At 37.8% G+C, this 17,010-nt stretch overlaps 2 protein-coding genes and 1 non-coding gene across 5 annotated transcripts; 2 read left to right on the top strand and 1 right to left on the bottom strand.

Annotated features, from left to right (window-relative positions):
• Positions 1-1,199: 1,199 nt before the first annotated feature.
• Positions 1,200-5,524, bottom strand: cby1 (chibby 1, beta catenin antagonist). 3 transcript variants are annotated; one of them, XM_067576413.1, is made up of 5 exons: positions 5,427-5,524; positions 4,189-4,287; positions 1,910-2,015; positions 1,631-1,743; positions 1,200-1,405 (listed from the first exon to the last, which is right to left on the bottom strand). In XM_067576413.1, exons 1-5 carry the CDS (start codon positions 5,481-5,483, stop codon positions 1,325-1,327), a joined length of 456 nt encoding a protein of 151 aa, XP_067432514.1. In that variant the 5' UTR covers positions 5,484-5,524; the 3' UTR covers positions 1,200-1,324. The 3 variants fall into 3 exon arrangements, with proteins under 3 accessions (XP_067432514.1, XP_067432515.1, XP_067432517.1); XM_067576414.1 differs by lacking the exon at positions 5,427-5,524 and adding an exon at positions 4,525-4,630; XM_067576416.1 differs by lacking the exon at positions 5,427-5,524 and adding an exon at positions 4,440-4,590.
• On the top strand, positions 5,076-5,148 carry trnar-ccu (transfer RNA arginine (anticodon CCU)). The gene has a single exon. It is a non-coding gene; the product is annotated as a tRNA-Arg (tRNA).
• plbd1b (phospholipase B domain containing 1b) lies at positions 5,100-16,923 on the top strand. Its single transcript, XM_067576412.1, has 11 exons — positions 5,100-5,427; positions 6,094-6,320; positions 7,166-7,245; positions 7,672-7,813; positions 7,948-8,094; positions 9,205-9,349; positions 11,512-11,712; positions 14,363-14,503; positions 14,621-14,806; positions 15,092-15,198; positions 15,694-16,923. Exons 1-11 carry the CDS (start codon positions 5,364-5,366, stop codon positions 15,868-15,870), a joined length of 1,617 nt encoding a protein of 538 aa, XP_067432513.1. The 5' UTR covers positions 5,100-5,363; the 3' UTR covers positions 15,871-16,923.
• The last annotated feature ends 87 nt before the right edge of the window (positions 16,924-17,010 follow it).

A 17,010-nucleotide genomic window follows, 5' to 3' on the forward strand; every position in this document is an offset into this window, starting at 1 on the left:
TGGGTAATAAAAAGAGGAATTATAAAAAGAATTTACAAATGAAATAATTATCCATCAATAAATCATTCAAATTAAAGAGGGATTTACAAAAACAACATAAAATAGTCAATAAGTACATCATTCAAAAATACATTGATAAATGAATAAAACGGAATTTCAACATGGATTTGAAATGCAGTCCTTTAGCCTCTCAGTGACACTGTGAAGTCATGCTGTTATCTTTATTTCATTCTGATGCCAAAGTGTTTCTGTTATTATCTTCATGTCACATGCTGTAAGTGATGGTTTCTATAAATAGACGGAAAAACAAACAAACTACATACCACAAGGGATAGAAATATGTTATAATAGTTTCAGTCACTTTTTTAAAGCAAAAACACCAATAATTTGTTGGTTTAAGCTTCTCAAACGTGATGACTTGAGGCTTTTCTTTGTCATATATGATAGTAAACTGAACATCTTTGGAGTTTCAACTTCTGATCAGACAAAACAAGTTATTTGAAGATGCAACCATGAGCTCTAAGATATTATAACAGGCATTTTTCACTATTTTGTGACATTTTATAGATTTGTCCATTAAGAAAATAATCAGCAGATGAATTGATGATGAAAATAATTGTTAGTTGTAGCCCTAAAAAAAAATGCAACTCATGATGCAACTGAAACTACTTTTCCCAAGTTCAAGAATAAACTTTCAGATTACAAGGGTTATTTACATGGTTTTATATGTGGACCACGAGGCAACATACAGTATAACTACTAGATTTTCAACATCACAGCTCAAATATTGTGTGGAGATGGACTATTCTGTTCTATTCTAAAAACTAAGCTTTTATCTTGGGTAGTCTTCAAGTTTCTGTCCTTTTGTGAATGTGTCCCTGGTTACAACTCAAAAAGAGATTTATATACAAAAAGGATTAATGTAATGTTCTAAAAACTGTGAATGAAAAAAACAAGAAAAACACCTGTTTCCCTGTGATGGATTTTACTTTTAATCTCAATAGAAAATACAGTAAATACAAAGAAATATAAAAAAGAAAATGTGTATATTGAACAAAGATGTTCACAGATTGTTCATATTTAGGGTGATGTACTTCAACAAATGCTATAGAGCAGATAAAAGTAGTTCCTTAAGTGATTCAGCTGTACTTTTGCTCTACAGCTGAAGCCGAACAACCTGTAACACAACAGTCCTCATCTTTGAGAAAATTAAGAGACCTTTATTTTATCTCTGTGCTGAAAAGAAAACAAAGTAAGACCTTTTTTACAACAACAAACTCCCTTTAAGAACATTTCCTATGATGAAGGCATCAAATCAGATTTGTCATTTTTTCCTTCGATGCTGAGTCTTTATCTCCTCCACTTCTTTCCCCATCATGTGGTTATCTACTGTAGTCTCTGTCAGCTAGAGGGGAAATATTAAATACAGGTACAACAGCTTTGGTAAGACAGTAAATTACATCACGTACACTAGTAATTAAGGGTATAATTAAAATGTTGTAAGCAAGCTTTTATAACAAAGCCAAGCAGTGTTGGGCTAAACCTATGTTGCAAACAAACTTTCTTGCCTCAATGTATACAGATATTACATCTTTAATAAATTCAAATGTTCTGTGTGCTCAGTTCTCACCATGTCCAGGAGAATTTCAATCTTTAGTTTCAGGAGGTTGTTCTCCTCCTCCAGCTGTACATTTCTTTTCTTGAGCCGCTGCAATTCTCTACTGGACCCATTCCCACCAGATTCTGGTTTTAACAAATGCAGAAAAAAAATCACATGAATGTTGGGACATTTGGAGGCAGTTATCCAGCAGATATTGCAACACACATGAGAGCAAAAAAAGTTCTCTGCACTTAATCTGCAGACACAGCCGCTGCACCGGTCTGTGTTCAACATGATGGAAGTCATTACCTGTTATCCATTGTCCTTCTTCAAATTTCCAACTCTGGCCTCCAATGTTCATTACAGGAGGTCCATACTCGAGGCCCAGCTCTACTTCCCTTGTTGAGCGATCCAACTCAAAGGGATGAAACAATAAAATGAAAACAGATAAGTCTGCATGTTTGCCAAATGCACAATACTAGTAGCCACCATGATGTCAAGCTGCAGCCCCTTATGCACAATCCACATCTCAGCAGTCTCAAAACAGTAATTTGCTACGATGCTGAAGTTAGCTTCTGATTCAAGGTTAAGGAAAAAGTCAAGGGAAACATAAATATTGATATAAAGCAGCAGATTCTCTGTTTTTTTTTTTTTTTACTTACACTTATGAAAGAGTGTTAGACATTTTAGCAAAAGCCTTCAAGCTGTTTAAACCCACTTTCAGATTTGTGAAAACTTTATTTTGCTTATGAAAAATGAGAAAAAAGGGTGATTTCACTGTTTTTTTCCCCCATCCAGACCACATTAGACCAGGGGTCTGTTACAGAAAAAAACAGGTTTATCAAACTGAGTCTAACCTTGAACTCTGAGTTGATGAACCCCGAGATGGGAAACTCAGAGTTTTCGGTTCCATCAGAGTCAGTTCAATCAACTCTGAGTATGTTTACTCTGATTTAAGCGTGTTCATGATGAAAGAAAAAAGCCATCATCAATAGAGCTCCAATACTATGAGTTACTATGGCAACAGGTAAATAAAAGGCAGAGCCTCCATTTTAATCCAGTGGACGTAGAGATATTAATGCATGTGTATGTGGACGATGCACATTTGTCTTTTTATACAATATAGTTTTATTCAGTGTTGTCCATTAATTCATCATTTAAATTTAAATTTAAAATTTTAGACATCAATTTGTATCTTTGCTCAACAACTTTCAGCAATGCTGCTCCAACCTGCTCAGATGTATTAACATATAATCTCCAATATTATAGGAATGATGTTTCATTAGTGCGACCAATCACATCATGAGTGATAGAGATAATTATTCATTGATCCCATGTGTCTAAAGCTTCATACTGATTTTTTAGATTTAAACTGAGATTATACATTATACATTAACCTGCCAGTGAGCAGGTTAGCTTCACAGAGTCAGTTACTGCGGTAACTGACCCCAAGTTTTTGTTACTTCTCTTTCTGGAACTGAAAACCCAAAGTTTCCCTCATCTCAGGGTTAAAAACTCAGAGTTTTCACTAAACCTGCTTTCTGGAATATACCCAGGTCTAGATCACAAAACACTATATTATACTACTATTTTTGAAATACAATCACAATATATATATATATATATATATATATATATATATATATATATATATAGTAAATTTTCTTTACTCACTCAAATTTTTCTTTTGAATAGAAAATGATTGTTGTTCATGCATTCCTAGAGTAATTGTGTCTGGGTTAAGAGAACATATGGTTTTTAAGTCCAATTGATTTTGACTTATTTAAGTATAGATTAAGCTCACACACACATTAACTTATGTTATTGGCTCATATACTCACTTACATACTTACAGTCAAACACACACCTGCACCCAAAGGACCACAATGGAAATAAGCGCTTGAGCTTTATTGTGTTTTATCCTTTCAACAGCTACTGTCCAAAGAAATTATGCCTCCTGGTTGAGGCTGTGCATATATTATTCATTTATTTATATATATCATACATCTTTCATATTGTCAATAAATAATTTCAATCAATCGAATTAAACTGACCAGAATTATCAATGAAATCGCCCTTTTTTATTTTTCACAAATAGAAAGGTTTCACAAATCTGAGCCTGTTTTAATGAGTATCTGGAGTCTCCATGTTAATCTAGTCCAGATTTGACAGGTCTATATATAGTAGTTTTTTATCTGGACCTGGTCTACTGTGGTCTGGATGGGGAAAAAAGCAGTGAAATCGCCCCTTTTTCAACCTTTGTTCGTGAAACAAAGGTTTCACGAATCTGAAAGTGGGTTTAAACTGGCTTACGGCTTTTGCTACGATGTATAAAACTTTTTCAAAAGTGTAAGTGGTGAAAAAGTCCGCCACTAAATATAATTATTTATGTTTCCTTTAACTTTCCCCTCAACCTCGAGTCGGAAGCTAACTTCAACGTCGTTAATTAGCTTTTGTTTATTCTCTGCATATGTCTCCGAGTCATCAGAAAAGGTTTAATAAGAGTTCAAATAGGAGATGAGGGTATTAGCTTCCCATCAGTGCACTTCATAATGTCTTTAGTACTATCAGTTGTTCTCTAAACTCACCGCGTGAAGGCTGGACAAAGATGCACATTTACGAGGAGGAATCTTCTTCGGGCTGAATGTGTTTCCAAAAAGAGGCATCTTCAGTGATTTTTTAAGATCCTGGATAACAGATGGTAGACCAATGGCAGCATTAGTATTTCTTTAGATAACAGTATCAGGCAGCCACAGTTATGTGTTTATCGTTACTAATATACCGAGCTAATGCTAATGCTAGTTACCTAATACAAACTCGCTGTGAGTTCTACTCATACCTGACATTTAATTGAAACTGTCGACTGCCTCACAGGTGGGTTAGTGGTTGTAGTGTCACTGAAAATATATAGCTAATATATTTACCTCCATACAGACTATTTATTAAACGTCTTAACGTGGTGGTTGAATTTATTTTCTCTCCAAACAAAACCATGCTTGCTACTGCGCAAGTGTGAAAGTTCCATTTGTCTAAAATAGGCAACTCTCATTTATTGCACGGTGAAACTATACAGCAGTTGGAAGGGTTTGCATAATATAACATAATTTAAGAAATTTAAGGTACAATTTATTGTTTTAATGCTCTATTTAGGGCGTTGTATGCATATTTTAATAATCACTGTCGCATTTGAATAACATAAATACCCCTATGTGGGAGAGATAGTAGAACCATCCTTGAAACGTAGGCGCATCACCATGGTGATCGCGTCACTCGGCCTTTTCAATGGTTTATTATCATGCTCTTGTTGTATATTCAAAATGAAGTAAATATTGTTTCCGGAACTTTACTTGTCAAAAGCAACGTCTTGCAATGTCCTGCGCGATAAGAATGCTAAATATACAGCTAAAACTGAGATGTATTAAGTACTTTAGACGTGTAGATATAAATAACAACGACCACGCCTCTTTCTCATCAAGCCCCAGTGGCCTAATGGATAAGGCACTGGCCTCCTAAGCCAGGGATTGTGGGTTCGAGTCCCATCTGGGGTGAATGATTCTTTTTCTCTCGTGGAGGAAGAACTTTATACAGGGATTATTCGCGTTAATTATGTTTACGAAAAATGTTTCAGCCCACTAAAAAAAACAGCAACCGGCGGAATCGCACGACATCATCGTCGCTCTCAATACAGAAGTGACCGTAATAAGACATTTTTATTTATTGAAATTCATGAGAGGCAGAAATTTGCAGGAAATTATCAGCTGACATGGAGAAGCAGAGCATGAAACTGTGCATACTGCTGACTTTGGCTACATCGGTGCAAACTTACCGTGAGTAACGGTGGTGTGGTGTATCTGAACATGACGGAAACTAATTCTGAATCCATAATGATTGAGTTGAACCTACTGCTAAAAAAGAAAGGTTGTTTGTTTATATGGAAACAGCATGGTGGCAACCATTCCCATATTACATTTTATAAAATGCTATTTTTTGTTTGTTCTGTCTGTTCCATGTTGTTTCTATTCTCTTCTGTCTTATACAGACTATATTATTGCAATGTAAATTTTTATTTTTTAAAGCATTTTTCATATTCTGTCATATTGAAAATGACAGATAGTGATTAGAATATATACTTCAAAATTAAACATCAATATACAGTATATTAAAGCAATTATATACTGTATATACTTTATGTTTACTGGGAGCAAACCATGTATGTTTCCTTGTGTGTGTCAACGTACCCGTTCAATAAATCAGATTCTGTTTCAAATAGAAAATTATAATACCTGTACTATGTCCAAGTAACTACACCTATAATCAATGTGAATCCTTGTGATAGTCTATAAAGATAAATATTCATTTGTCTACTAAACGAAGCAACAAGAATGTAAAAACACTCCCAATAGTTCCTTCTATTGGTGTCATGTCATTATCTTACATAATGTGTGTTATCCAACCTCAGCCCTGTAACCCTGTCCATCCTCCTTGAATGGTAGAGTTCCAAGAGGCCACCGTGTCCTGGGATGCTGCCCAGAAAAGTGTGATCCTGAAGGAGGGGGTGATGGAGACAGAGGGGGGAGCCTACGGTTACTTCAATGACACTCTGCTCCTCTCTGGATGGGGCGTCTTGGAGATCTGTGCCGGTTACGGAGGAATCACACAGGAAGATGAGACTACCTTCTTCCTGGCTGGCTACCTGGAAGGCTACCTCACTGCTGGGCGAGTAGTCCAATACGTGCCTCAGGTCTTTGAGTCTACAGAGTCAATCACTAGTTTACTATCAACGGTCAAACTCACCTGAACACATTGTTAATTCAAGTCTGTGTTGTAGGTATTAACTTTACGAAATCAGAATCAGAAATAATACAATAAGCATTCATCTACCATGAATAATGACGTCTCTGTCTGGGTGAATCAGCATCATTTTCCATGGTCAAGTGCAGCAGTATGTTATATATAATACATTTTGAACGATCAGTGGTGTCTCAGATTTTGCATACGAACAAGCATATTTTATGTTTTCATTTTTCTTCAACATGAGATGTTTTCTTTATTTTCCAAGGAAAATAAAGAATAACTTCTATTTATCTCTACAAATTATTACACTCAATGACCTTGCAATGCAGGGCAGAGAAAACCGACAAAACGACTTTCTAAATTATCATATTAAAGTCTTACAGATCATTACCAAGTAGCTGACTTGTATCAGTGTTAATATATTATAAATGTAAATAATTCTGACTGTATACTGTGTTACTTTCCTTAAAAACAGTCAATTCTAAATTAAAACACTCAAGAAAGCATGCAGTAACATTAATTGTGGGAATACTAGCAAAATACTGAAAGAGCCCTTTAAAATGTGGCACCTGTTGTATACTATCATACAATGTTACACAAAAGACTATTTTCATTTTAACTATGTTAATAATTATGTGACATTTCTGATTACAATTTTCACCGTGTAGCTTATAATATACCTATCTCTGAAAATATAAATATCACTCAACAAGGCTGTTGTAAGTGGCTGACACATACTGAATATTGTCATTCTTTCTCCAACGCAGACAGATGTTCAGTCACTACTCCAACATGTATCCTCAGCTGATAAAAGATGAGAAGGTTCTGAATCCCCTGAAAAGGTTTTTAAGGTGCAGTCTTACTCTCTGTTCATCTTTATGGCTTAGATTAAACTAAGATTAAAACCACGTATGCTGCCAGATATTTTATCTAGTTCACTCTTGATATATATGTCTCACATGCTTTTTCAGAGGCTTTTTCACATGACTATATAGGTTTCTTGGAATATTTACAATTTTTTTTTATGTTTGTTTGTCATAGAAATAGTAAAATCTTAAGGTATTGAATGTGAACTATTATCAACTTCACCACTCTCATCTGTCTTGACATTAGTTTATACTAAATGCAAAAATGGAATTTATGCATTCAGTGTTTGTTGTAATTTTTAAGTTAATTTTATAGTAAGATCTGGTAGCAGATTTGAGAAGTTAACAGATTGCACGCATCACACAGAGAAACAGTCCAAAGTGTCTCTCTGTTCTCCTAATGATCTGCAGCAAACAAGACCAGTGGGCCAGAGAGCAGGTGAAACAGCGGAGGAACAGCGACCCTCTGTGGAAGCATCTGGGACTGATCCTGGCCCAGCTGGACGGGCTCCACGCCGGAGCTGCACAATGGGCCAAAAGCAAACACAGAGAGGTGTGTGAATGTGTATGTGTGTATGTGTGTGTGTGTGTGTGTGTGTGTGTGTGTGTGTGTTGGAGAGATGGTGAGAGAGTTGTCACAGTATCGTTTCATTCATCTCTGCCACTCTGCCCTCCTTCCCTGCCCAGCCTCTATCAGCGTTTGCGGTCCAGTTCCTGAACGGTGTCGGTGACCTGTTGGACCTCGTCCCAGCTCTGACACCTCGCTCCAACTCCTCCACAGGGACCAGTGCTTTCAGAATGCCAGGAATGGGCCACTGCACTGCTCTCATAAAGGTTAGGCCAAGCTCATTTAGCTCAAGCTGTGAGCAAGCTTGGAAAACCTCTACGTAGGCCTAACTGGTTTTCTTGTAGATCCTTGTGCATGGGTTCCCTCCTCTTAAATGTGTCAGTGAGTCAATACCATCTGTCCTTTTGTGTCACAAATCAACAGAAACTCCACATTATCATTTTATGAGATTTTATTGTCCTTTGAGTACATTGAGATTTTATTTTATTGTTATATTTAATTTTCCCTTAAGTAGCCCCAACGTTAAACAAAAAGTTATCACACTTACCAGTACTGAGTGAAATATTCATATCTGAAACAAAGTTTTAATGGCTGCACCATTACAAGGAATGGAAAATACTAGATGTCCTGTGCATAATTTTAAAAACATTTCATTGTAATTCAGCATCACATACCTGGTATCTTTGGAAACAAAGTGCTAAAAAGTTAAAGGGGCTTAAGTGTTGAGGTGTTTACAGAAGAGCTGAGTTTTCAGGTGTTTCTTGAATGCACCAAGGGAGTCAGCACACCGTGTGGAGCTGGTTGCCTCATTCCACCATCGCAGAACCACAAAAGACAAAGAGTCTGGATTGAGATTTCGATCCTTATACGAAATATAGTTCTGTGAGTTTGAGCTGATGATGGTGCTAGAGAAAATGTCAGGACATCCACAAAGTGATTACAATTTTAAGTGTGAAAATTAGGGGAACATGACAATCCATTCAATAGCTGTTGAGATAAAAACACTAATGTAAACTTCATGGTGCTAAAGTCAGGGAATCACCAAAGTCACTGAGATTCATCATCTCGACTTAATGGATTTGAACCAAATTTCATGGCAATCCATCCAACAGTTGTTGAAATATTTCTGTCCTATGTTGGCGTCCATAGAGACACACCGCTAGCATGGCTAACATCTCTTCAACACATGCAAAAATCCAGATAAGAGATACTGAGGGTGATTTTTTTTTTAAAAACAAACAGCATACATGGCCCGACCAATAAGAAGAACCTTTTTATTACTTCCCCCTTCAGACACACACACACACACACACACACACACACACACACACACACATCCCTCACCACAACCCATCCTCTCTTTTTCTGTGTCTCAGGTGCTGCCAGGCTTTGAGAACCTGCTGTTTGGCCACTCTAGCTGGTATACTTATGCAGCCACCATGCGTATCTACAAACACTGGGACTTCAGGGTGTCTGACATGCACACCGCCACCGGAAAGATGTCGTTCAGCAGCTACCCTGGTACACACACACACTCCCATACACACAAAGTACAATATCACACATGAGCCTTTTTTGTACAAGAACCTCATGGCAAAAGTAAAATTGGCAAAAGTGAGATTTATAGCTTGTTAGATGATTTGACAGCCAAAACTGTCTTTTCTCAGGGCATGACCTGAATTTTCAACAGTACAGAGTTCCTCAACGTAAAGTCACAACTTTCTTGGAAGAAACCCTGAGCTGAGGTGACCTGCTTGTCCTTAATCCACATGGTTTCGTTTTCATCTTGGAAAATATCAACACTGGCATGCAGGACTTAACCCAAATCCTCAATGAACAGTCTCTACTGAAAGTAATTCTTCTGCTAAGCACACAGCTTAGTCAGTGACGAGGAAACATCCACCCCAGAGTGTGTGTGTGTGTGCACCCAAACAGAACCATGATGAAATGTATTCCCTCACTGTCAAGTCAGAGGAGGCTGAGTAATTTTGTCGACAAAGATTTGCCGAGTGGTGTGGGCCATAAAAATCCTCTTACAGGCTCCATTGCTATCACAACACAAGTGGTTTAAAGTACTATTTTTAGAGACTGGCAGGCCAAGGATATCACTTCACTATATTAAAATGAAGAGATGAAATACACTCCTGCCAGCGGAGGTAGTGTGTGACCTCTGCAGCCTTCTTAAGCTGCTTTCTCTCTGACAATGTGAAACATTTAGCATACACAGCAGGTCAGGGCCAACAGAAACGATGAAATACACTCACAAATACTTTTTGTAGTAGTAGTGGTGAAAATATTCCTCTGCTTATGATTTTATTATTGATAGCAGCAGCAGTGTTGTATACTCATTATTAACTGCAGAGTAGCAGCAGCAGAAGTAGTCGTTTTAATTAGGGCTGTAACCAATTATTTTCTTGATTGTTTGATCTGTGAAATATTAAAAAGTAGTGAAAATGCCATTTACCATTTCTTAGATGCCTTTGATTTTCAATTGACTGTTATATACAGTATGTTGGAAGAATAACAGTAAATTAAAAAACTGGAATTAGTGATTTTTTGGTATAAATGATTGATCAATTTTTAATCAGAGTTGCCAATTCATTTTCTGTTGATTGACAAATAAATTAATCAACTAATCGTTGCAGCTCTAATGGTAATGTTTTAGTAGTAGCAGTGGTATTAAAAGAAGTAGAAGGAAATCTCTGTTCCTGTAATTTGTAATAGTTATAGCAGCAGGTATAATAGTAATAGTAGTATGAATAATACTAATAGCAGTATTATTGGCTGAAATGACAACAATGGCAGTAATAGTCTTCACAGTACTGCTATTAATACTTCTAAATACCTTAATAGCAGTGATCTTTACATTTAGTAAAAGTAAGAAAATAATGGCAGCAAAATTTACTTATTTCTCAAAAGTAAGAGCACTCATTATGCACAATAGTTCCTCTTAGGGCTATTGCATTATTATTATTCATTAATTATTTTATTTGTTTAATATTTATTTTGCAAGGAGAACCTCGTGCCAGGACAGGCAGCAACATAAAAACAAGTGAGACAGACAGATCTGTCACAGCCTCCCATTAGTCTATATAAAATAATAAAATTATAATAGAAGAGAAAATAAAAATACAGCCTTAAAACATACCAAAATTGGACTGAGAAACAGCAGCAATCTGAAGTATTAAAAACCTGCTAGCAAGCACCCAACACGATACTGGAAGATATGTAATATGTAAGCAGCTAATATTTTATTTAGTAGTTTCATGCACATTTTCAAGCATCCCATTGATATGTTTTGATTGAAAAATCATAATCTGCAAAACAACCAGTAAAGCATAAAAAATACAATATTTTCCTCTGATGTGGTGCAGTAGACGTTTGATTTGGAAATGTTCAGATAAAGTACAAGTACTTCAAAATGTAGCTTGAAAACAACAGTTGAGTATAAATTCCACCACTGATAAATAGTTACACAAGCTGTGGGTTGCAGTTGACGATAAGAAATTATCTAATCTCAACTGTTTACTTTTCCCACCCTGCTCAAATATTATATTTTCAATATTTGTCCTAAAATATCCTCCTCCACTCACTGCTGTTAACCTTGGCTTCTAAATGACCACCATTCCCTCCTCCTCCTCCTCCTCCTCCTCCTCCTCCTCCTCCTCCTCCTCCCTCTCCAGGCTTCCTGATGTCTCTCGATGACTTCTACCTGCTTGGGAGCGGCCTGCTGATGACTCAGACCTCCAACAGTGTCTTCAACGTCTCTCTGTTCTCGCGGCTCAGCCCTCACAGCCTGCTGGCCTGGCAGAGAGTCCGCCTGGCCAACAGCCTGGCGCACAGCGGAGAGGAGTGGGCGCGCATCTTCTCCAAATACAACTCAGGTGAGATGCTGTTGAGGGGGTTGTGTAGGAGGGGGTTTTTGTTAGTGAATGAAGGTTACGCACTTTTAAAATAAATATGTAAGAAATTTGATTCTTAAATTGAACTGAATCTGTAGGATACAACACAAAAATACACCACCCAGGAATGTGATTACACTAGTATATTCCATGTAAATTTACTTTGAACCCCACTTCCCTCTTAAGACCTTTCAGATAAAAAAGATAGTCACTACTTTTTATCATCAGTGCATCATTAGGATGGGTTGGTTGCAGCAGTTACAGTCATAATGCCATGCTTGCCCTTTAATGAAGATCTTAAAGTACTAAATGTTACTCAGATTAAGTTAAAAATAATTACTTTTGTATTTTTACTTTAATAGTTTATCTCAAGTAAACTAACTTCTATTTGAGTGATAGAAAAAATGGGACAGAACAGAGAAATAATAGAAATAAGAGCAGATTAGAAGAAAATGAGACTTGCAGAAGGGTTTGAATGATTACATTTGTTTGGGATTAAAACCCTGGATATGTAAAAATTCACAGACAAATTTCCAAAGAGATTCATCAGACTCTCAAATTAGACCAATCCTTCTCATTGCACAACACTTGTGTCTGTTAATTGGGCAGCTGGTTTGATCTTTCACATCATGTTGCTATGGGAGGGCAGAGGACAACAGGACAGAGTGTTCTTGAGACTGAAAGTCCTCTGGTGACCCAGCAGACTCTGCTCTCATATCCGCCCTCCTTCCAAACTGTAGGCAGTAAATACAAGAGCCTTTACTTTTTTCTCTGTCTTCATTTCATTCACGGTTAAGTTGGGGCTTTATCGTGCAAGTCAGTATAAACTCCTGAGCCAGAAGTTTACTGTGTTTCTTCCGCTAGTTCCAGATCCCCAAGGCACATGCAAGACTGTGCATGTTATTTTTCCTGTGCCAGCCATCTAATTTGCAAGAAGCAGATGCAGCTGGAGTTAGATTGATGAGTCTGTTGTAAAACCACTTTAGTTCTGATAGCAATGAAGTCTGTAAGAGGAGAGAGACTTCCAAACAATGGTCTTTAATCATTGTGGTGGTTTTGCATGTTTTGGCCCAAATCGTATGAGTTTTATATTAAATGCTCATTTGTCAAATGTCACTTTAAGTTTTATAATGATTTGCCTTCCTTTGGTAGTCAGGAGTTTATGTCAATACAGTTTCAATGTACTTGCAAAGACTTGGTGTGTAGATATGTAATCCGTCACACTGAACACTACATTGCTGGTTTCATAAGTTACTTTACCATAGGTGGTAATGTAGACAGTCTAACTTTACCTGTTGGTGTGGATAAGGATGTGTCAACCGTTCTGCTGATCAACAAGTCTTCAGCTACACTATAGGCTCTGTGAGGCTGTACTTGCATGCTAAAATGTAATTACAGTGCTAACATGCTGATGTAGCAGGTGCTGACCATGTTCACCATCTTAGTTTGGCGTGTTAGCATGCTAACATTTGCTAATTAGCATTAAACACAAAGTACAGCTGAGTATTTGGTCTTAAACCAATGTACAGGCCAAATGAAAATTCTGACCTGATGATGCCACTAGATCACTAAAGTGATTACAATTCATCCTGTGGGGAACATGTACGTTTGTGCCAAATTTCAAGCCAATCTGTTCAATAGTTATTGAGACATTTAACTCAAAAACACTAATGTCACCCTCCTGGTGGCGCAAGAGGAAAAGTCAAGTGACAAAGTCATTTGGATACATCATCTGGGAAAAATTAACGTCTGGACAAACTTTTTGAGATATTTCAAAGGATAAGTGAAAACTCTGACCTGCTGGTGGCACTACAGGAAAAGTCAAGGGATCACCAAAGTCAGAGGGATTCATCCTCTGGGGACCATGAATGTCGGTACAAAATTACACAGCAATTCATCTAATAGTTGTTGAGATATTTCAGGCTGGACCAAAAGTGGTGCACTGACTGATCGAATGACAGACCAACCGGCTGACTGACTTACCTGATATTGCCATCCGGAGAGCAAGGCCTAAAAATTTTATTAAACTATTTATGTGAGTTATGGAAGCACAACTTCTAGGTTTGCTTGTTTATCTTCTGGATGTCCTTTCTGACAACGCAGCTGCTTTTCAGCAGCTTACTGTCAGTTCTCAGCTGTCAGAGTGAAAGTGCCAGCCAGGAGAGTTTTGAAAATGAACCCTGCTTGCACCTACAGTAGCACACAATGATGGTGTAACTATGACACAAATTATTTGCTGTGATGGTTTACCTGTTTAAAGAAAGCTTTAAGTCTCTGCAAGTTGCTTTTAGTGCAAACACTTGCTAAACAACTAACAGTGTGTGTTTGAAAATGGTAAGCAGATATGTAAAAAAAATATGTAATCTGTAGTTAAAGGGTTAAAACATGCAAAGCCACCATTGTTTAGGTATGTCCTTTTAGCGTAAAGTGATGCTGACCTTCAAATCCAATGTGGATAAGTATCCTTGTTGTGGTAGTCCATCTGTTTAATCTGTTAAAGCAGCAGTCAGAAAGGTGGGTCAAAAGGAAAATTATGAGAAAGAAAATATCTTCTAGCAACATTGTCTTCTCATTCACTCATTCAGGGTTTCTTACATGCTGTTGAGCAAGGTTTTATCTCCCTGTATTTCAGGTACATATAACAGTCAGTACATGGTGGTGGACCTGAGCAGGGTTTCTCTGGGTCACAGCATCAGGAATGGAGCTCTGACCATTGTGGAGCAGATTCCCAGGAAGGTGATACACTCGGACCAGACCGAAGCTTTACGAAGAGGTAAGAAACAAAGACATACTGTCTGTTTCTATAGATTTTTCAGTGTTGACCAAGATGGCTGTTCAAGGTAATAATGTGTCTGGACAACCTTTACCTTCAGTTTGCCACATTTGATAGGGTATTGGCCGTCCTACAATATACCATTTCACGTTGAAATCTACAATCTGAGTGGGTACGGCGTGATGTGGAGGAGACACGGAGAAGACTTCTCCTATGACCTCTGTCCCCGAGCCAAAATCCTGCGCAGGGACCAGGCGAAGGTGTCTGACCTCAGCTCCCTCAAACACATCATGAGATACAACAGTAGGTTCAACATTAACTCCTGCATTCCTCAACATGAGGGTTGACTTTTCCTAATATACTGAAAATTAAGAAGTATCAGTTTGTTCTTTTTTTCTTTTGAGGGACTTTGAATCTCTGGTATTTCAGCATTTCTGAAGAGTAGTCATTTTATATATTTTCCTGAACTCAAAGGCCTTTCGAACTTCTCGGAGATGTGACTGACAGCTCAAACAGTTAATTTTTCTGGTGCTGTTCAGGATATTGTGGCTGTTTTCAGACTGTAAGGTCAAACTGGTTCTGTTTCAGACTACAGGAGAGATCCCTATTCCAAGGGCCATCCATGTAAAACCATCTGTTGCCGTAACGACCTAAGACCAAGGAGACCACGCCCAGGGGGTTGCTATGACACTAAGGTAAGAGGTTAGGGGGATGTGAATGTCTGTACCACATTTATGGCAATCCATCTAGTAGTTTCTGTGACATTTCACTCAAAACCACAATTGAAACTTATTTTGGTACCAGAGGAAAAGTCAGGGGATCATCAAAGTCAGTTGGAGTCGTCCTCTGGGAACCGTGAATGTCTGTACAAAATTTTGTGGGAACCTGGCTACAAATTACTAAAATTCTTCACTCAAAGATCCCAGAGTTCATAATGTGCACACTCAGTTACCCTATCTGAAAGAACTGCTAACATGGACATGTTTGTTAGCCTGGGGCTTTCTTCAGAGGCCTTTCCACAAAAAAAAACAAAAAACAGAGGGAAAACACTGAATCCTTTTTATTTCTGGCATGGAAAAGGTCAAATGATCAGCAGTTTAAAAATGTCATGGAACCCACATTCATCAAACACAAAAACCCTCCCTCCCTCCCTCCCATGCGCCTCCCTCCTCATTTCTCTCATGGTACAGGTGACGGACTACCAGATGGCTCTCCAGCTGGTCACGGAGGCAATAAATGGCCCTACGACGCAGGGGGGTCTGCATCCGTTCTCATGGCAATCCTTCAACCTCACCACTCATCAGGGTCTCCCACACAGCTACAACTTTACCTTCGTCACCATGAGGCCCACACTGTGCCGGCCCTGAGAGCACAGAGGTGGAAGATACTGTTTCTGTTCAAATCAGGAATCCTGAAATGTTTTGTCACAACACTGAATATAAAATATTATACAAACGTCCCTCTACTTTGGTGAAAAAATATTAAAATACGAGTAGTTTTAATTCCCAGACACAGTGCATCATCAGAACTGCAGCTGGTCTTGACATGGGACAGTCTAGTTAACCTCATGTCCCCATTGTCAAATGTCTTGTCTGACTGAATTTCAATTTAGTGTAATTACATTAAAGTCATTTATTCATGATTCATGTCAGTCTGAGGTAGATAGACACCAGGTTTACTGTTTGTTTCTAAGTTATTTACTAATCCATGAATACACCATTCTAAAAACACATTTCTAAATAAATATGCTTGTTTCACCACCGAACCAGAACACTGCAAACAGTGACAGTATGATGAGGGTTCATTCTTAATTAACATGAGGATAATTGACTAATTAGACATGTTTTCAGACCGTGTTCGATTTTAGACATTTTGTTGGGGGTATTAATTTATTTGTCTTAGGTTCTATGCAATGTTGACTCAGGTTTACACGGTGTGAACTTCTATTATTTGACAGACTTTATGTAAATATTAACAGTAATAAAGTGTTTGAATGTTATAAACTGTGGTGCGTTTACGCCTCTCAAGCAATCAGAGAAGTTTTACAACAAGGTTACAAGTCTACAGCCTCAGTGAGGTGGCACTCAGGCACATCAGTCAGCCTGCTGGTGATGCAAGAGGAAAAGTCAGGGGATCACCAGAGTCAGTAGGCTTCATCCTCTGGGAACCATGAATGTCTGTACAAAGTTTCATGGCAAAGCATCAAATAGCTATAAAGATATTTCAGTCTGGACCAAAGTAGGCTGAACGACCAACAGACAGACCGACGCTACCTTCTTTAAATCCATGTAACAGCTAAAAACTACAAAACCCAGTTCTTTTGGTCTTTATCAAGTCTACAAATGAGAACGAGACCAAAACCGGAAGTTGAGCAAATTTAGCTTTCAAAATAAAAGAATTGCTAAAAAAAAAGAACAAAACCCAGACATTCATAACTTCAGTATAATACAGTTTACTGACACAACATTTGATTGTATGACAGATGTGGTTCTCCATCATTCCCACTG

This window comes from Thunnus thynnus, chromosome 20, assembly GCF_963924715.1.
Source record: "Thunnus thynnus chromosome 20, fThuThy2.1, whole genome shotgun sequence".
Taxonomy (NCBI): Eukaryota; Metazoa; Chordata; class Actinopteri; order Scombriformes; family Scombridae; genus Thunnus; species Thunnus thynnus.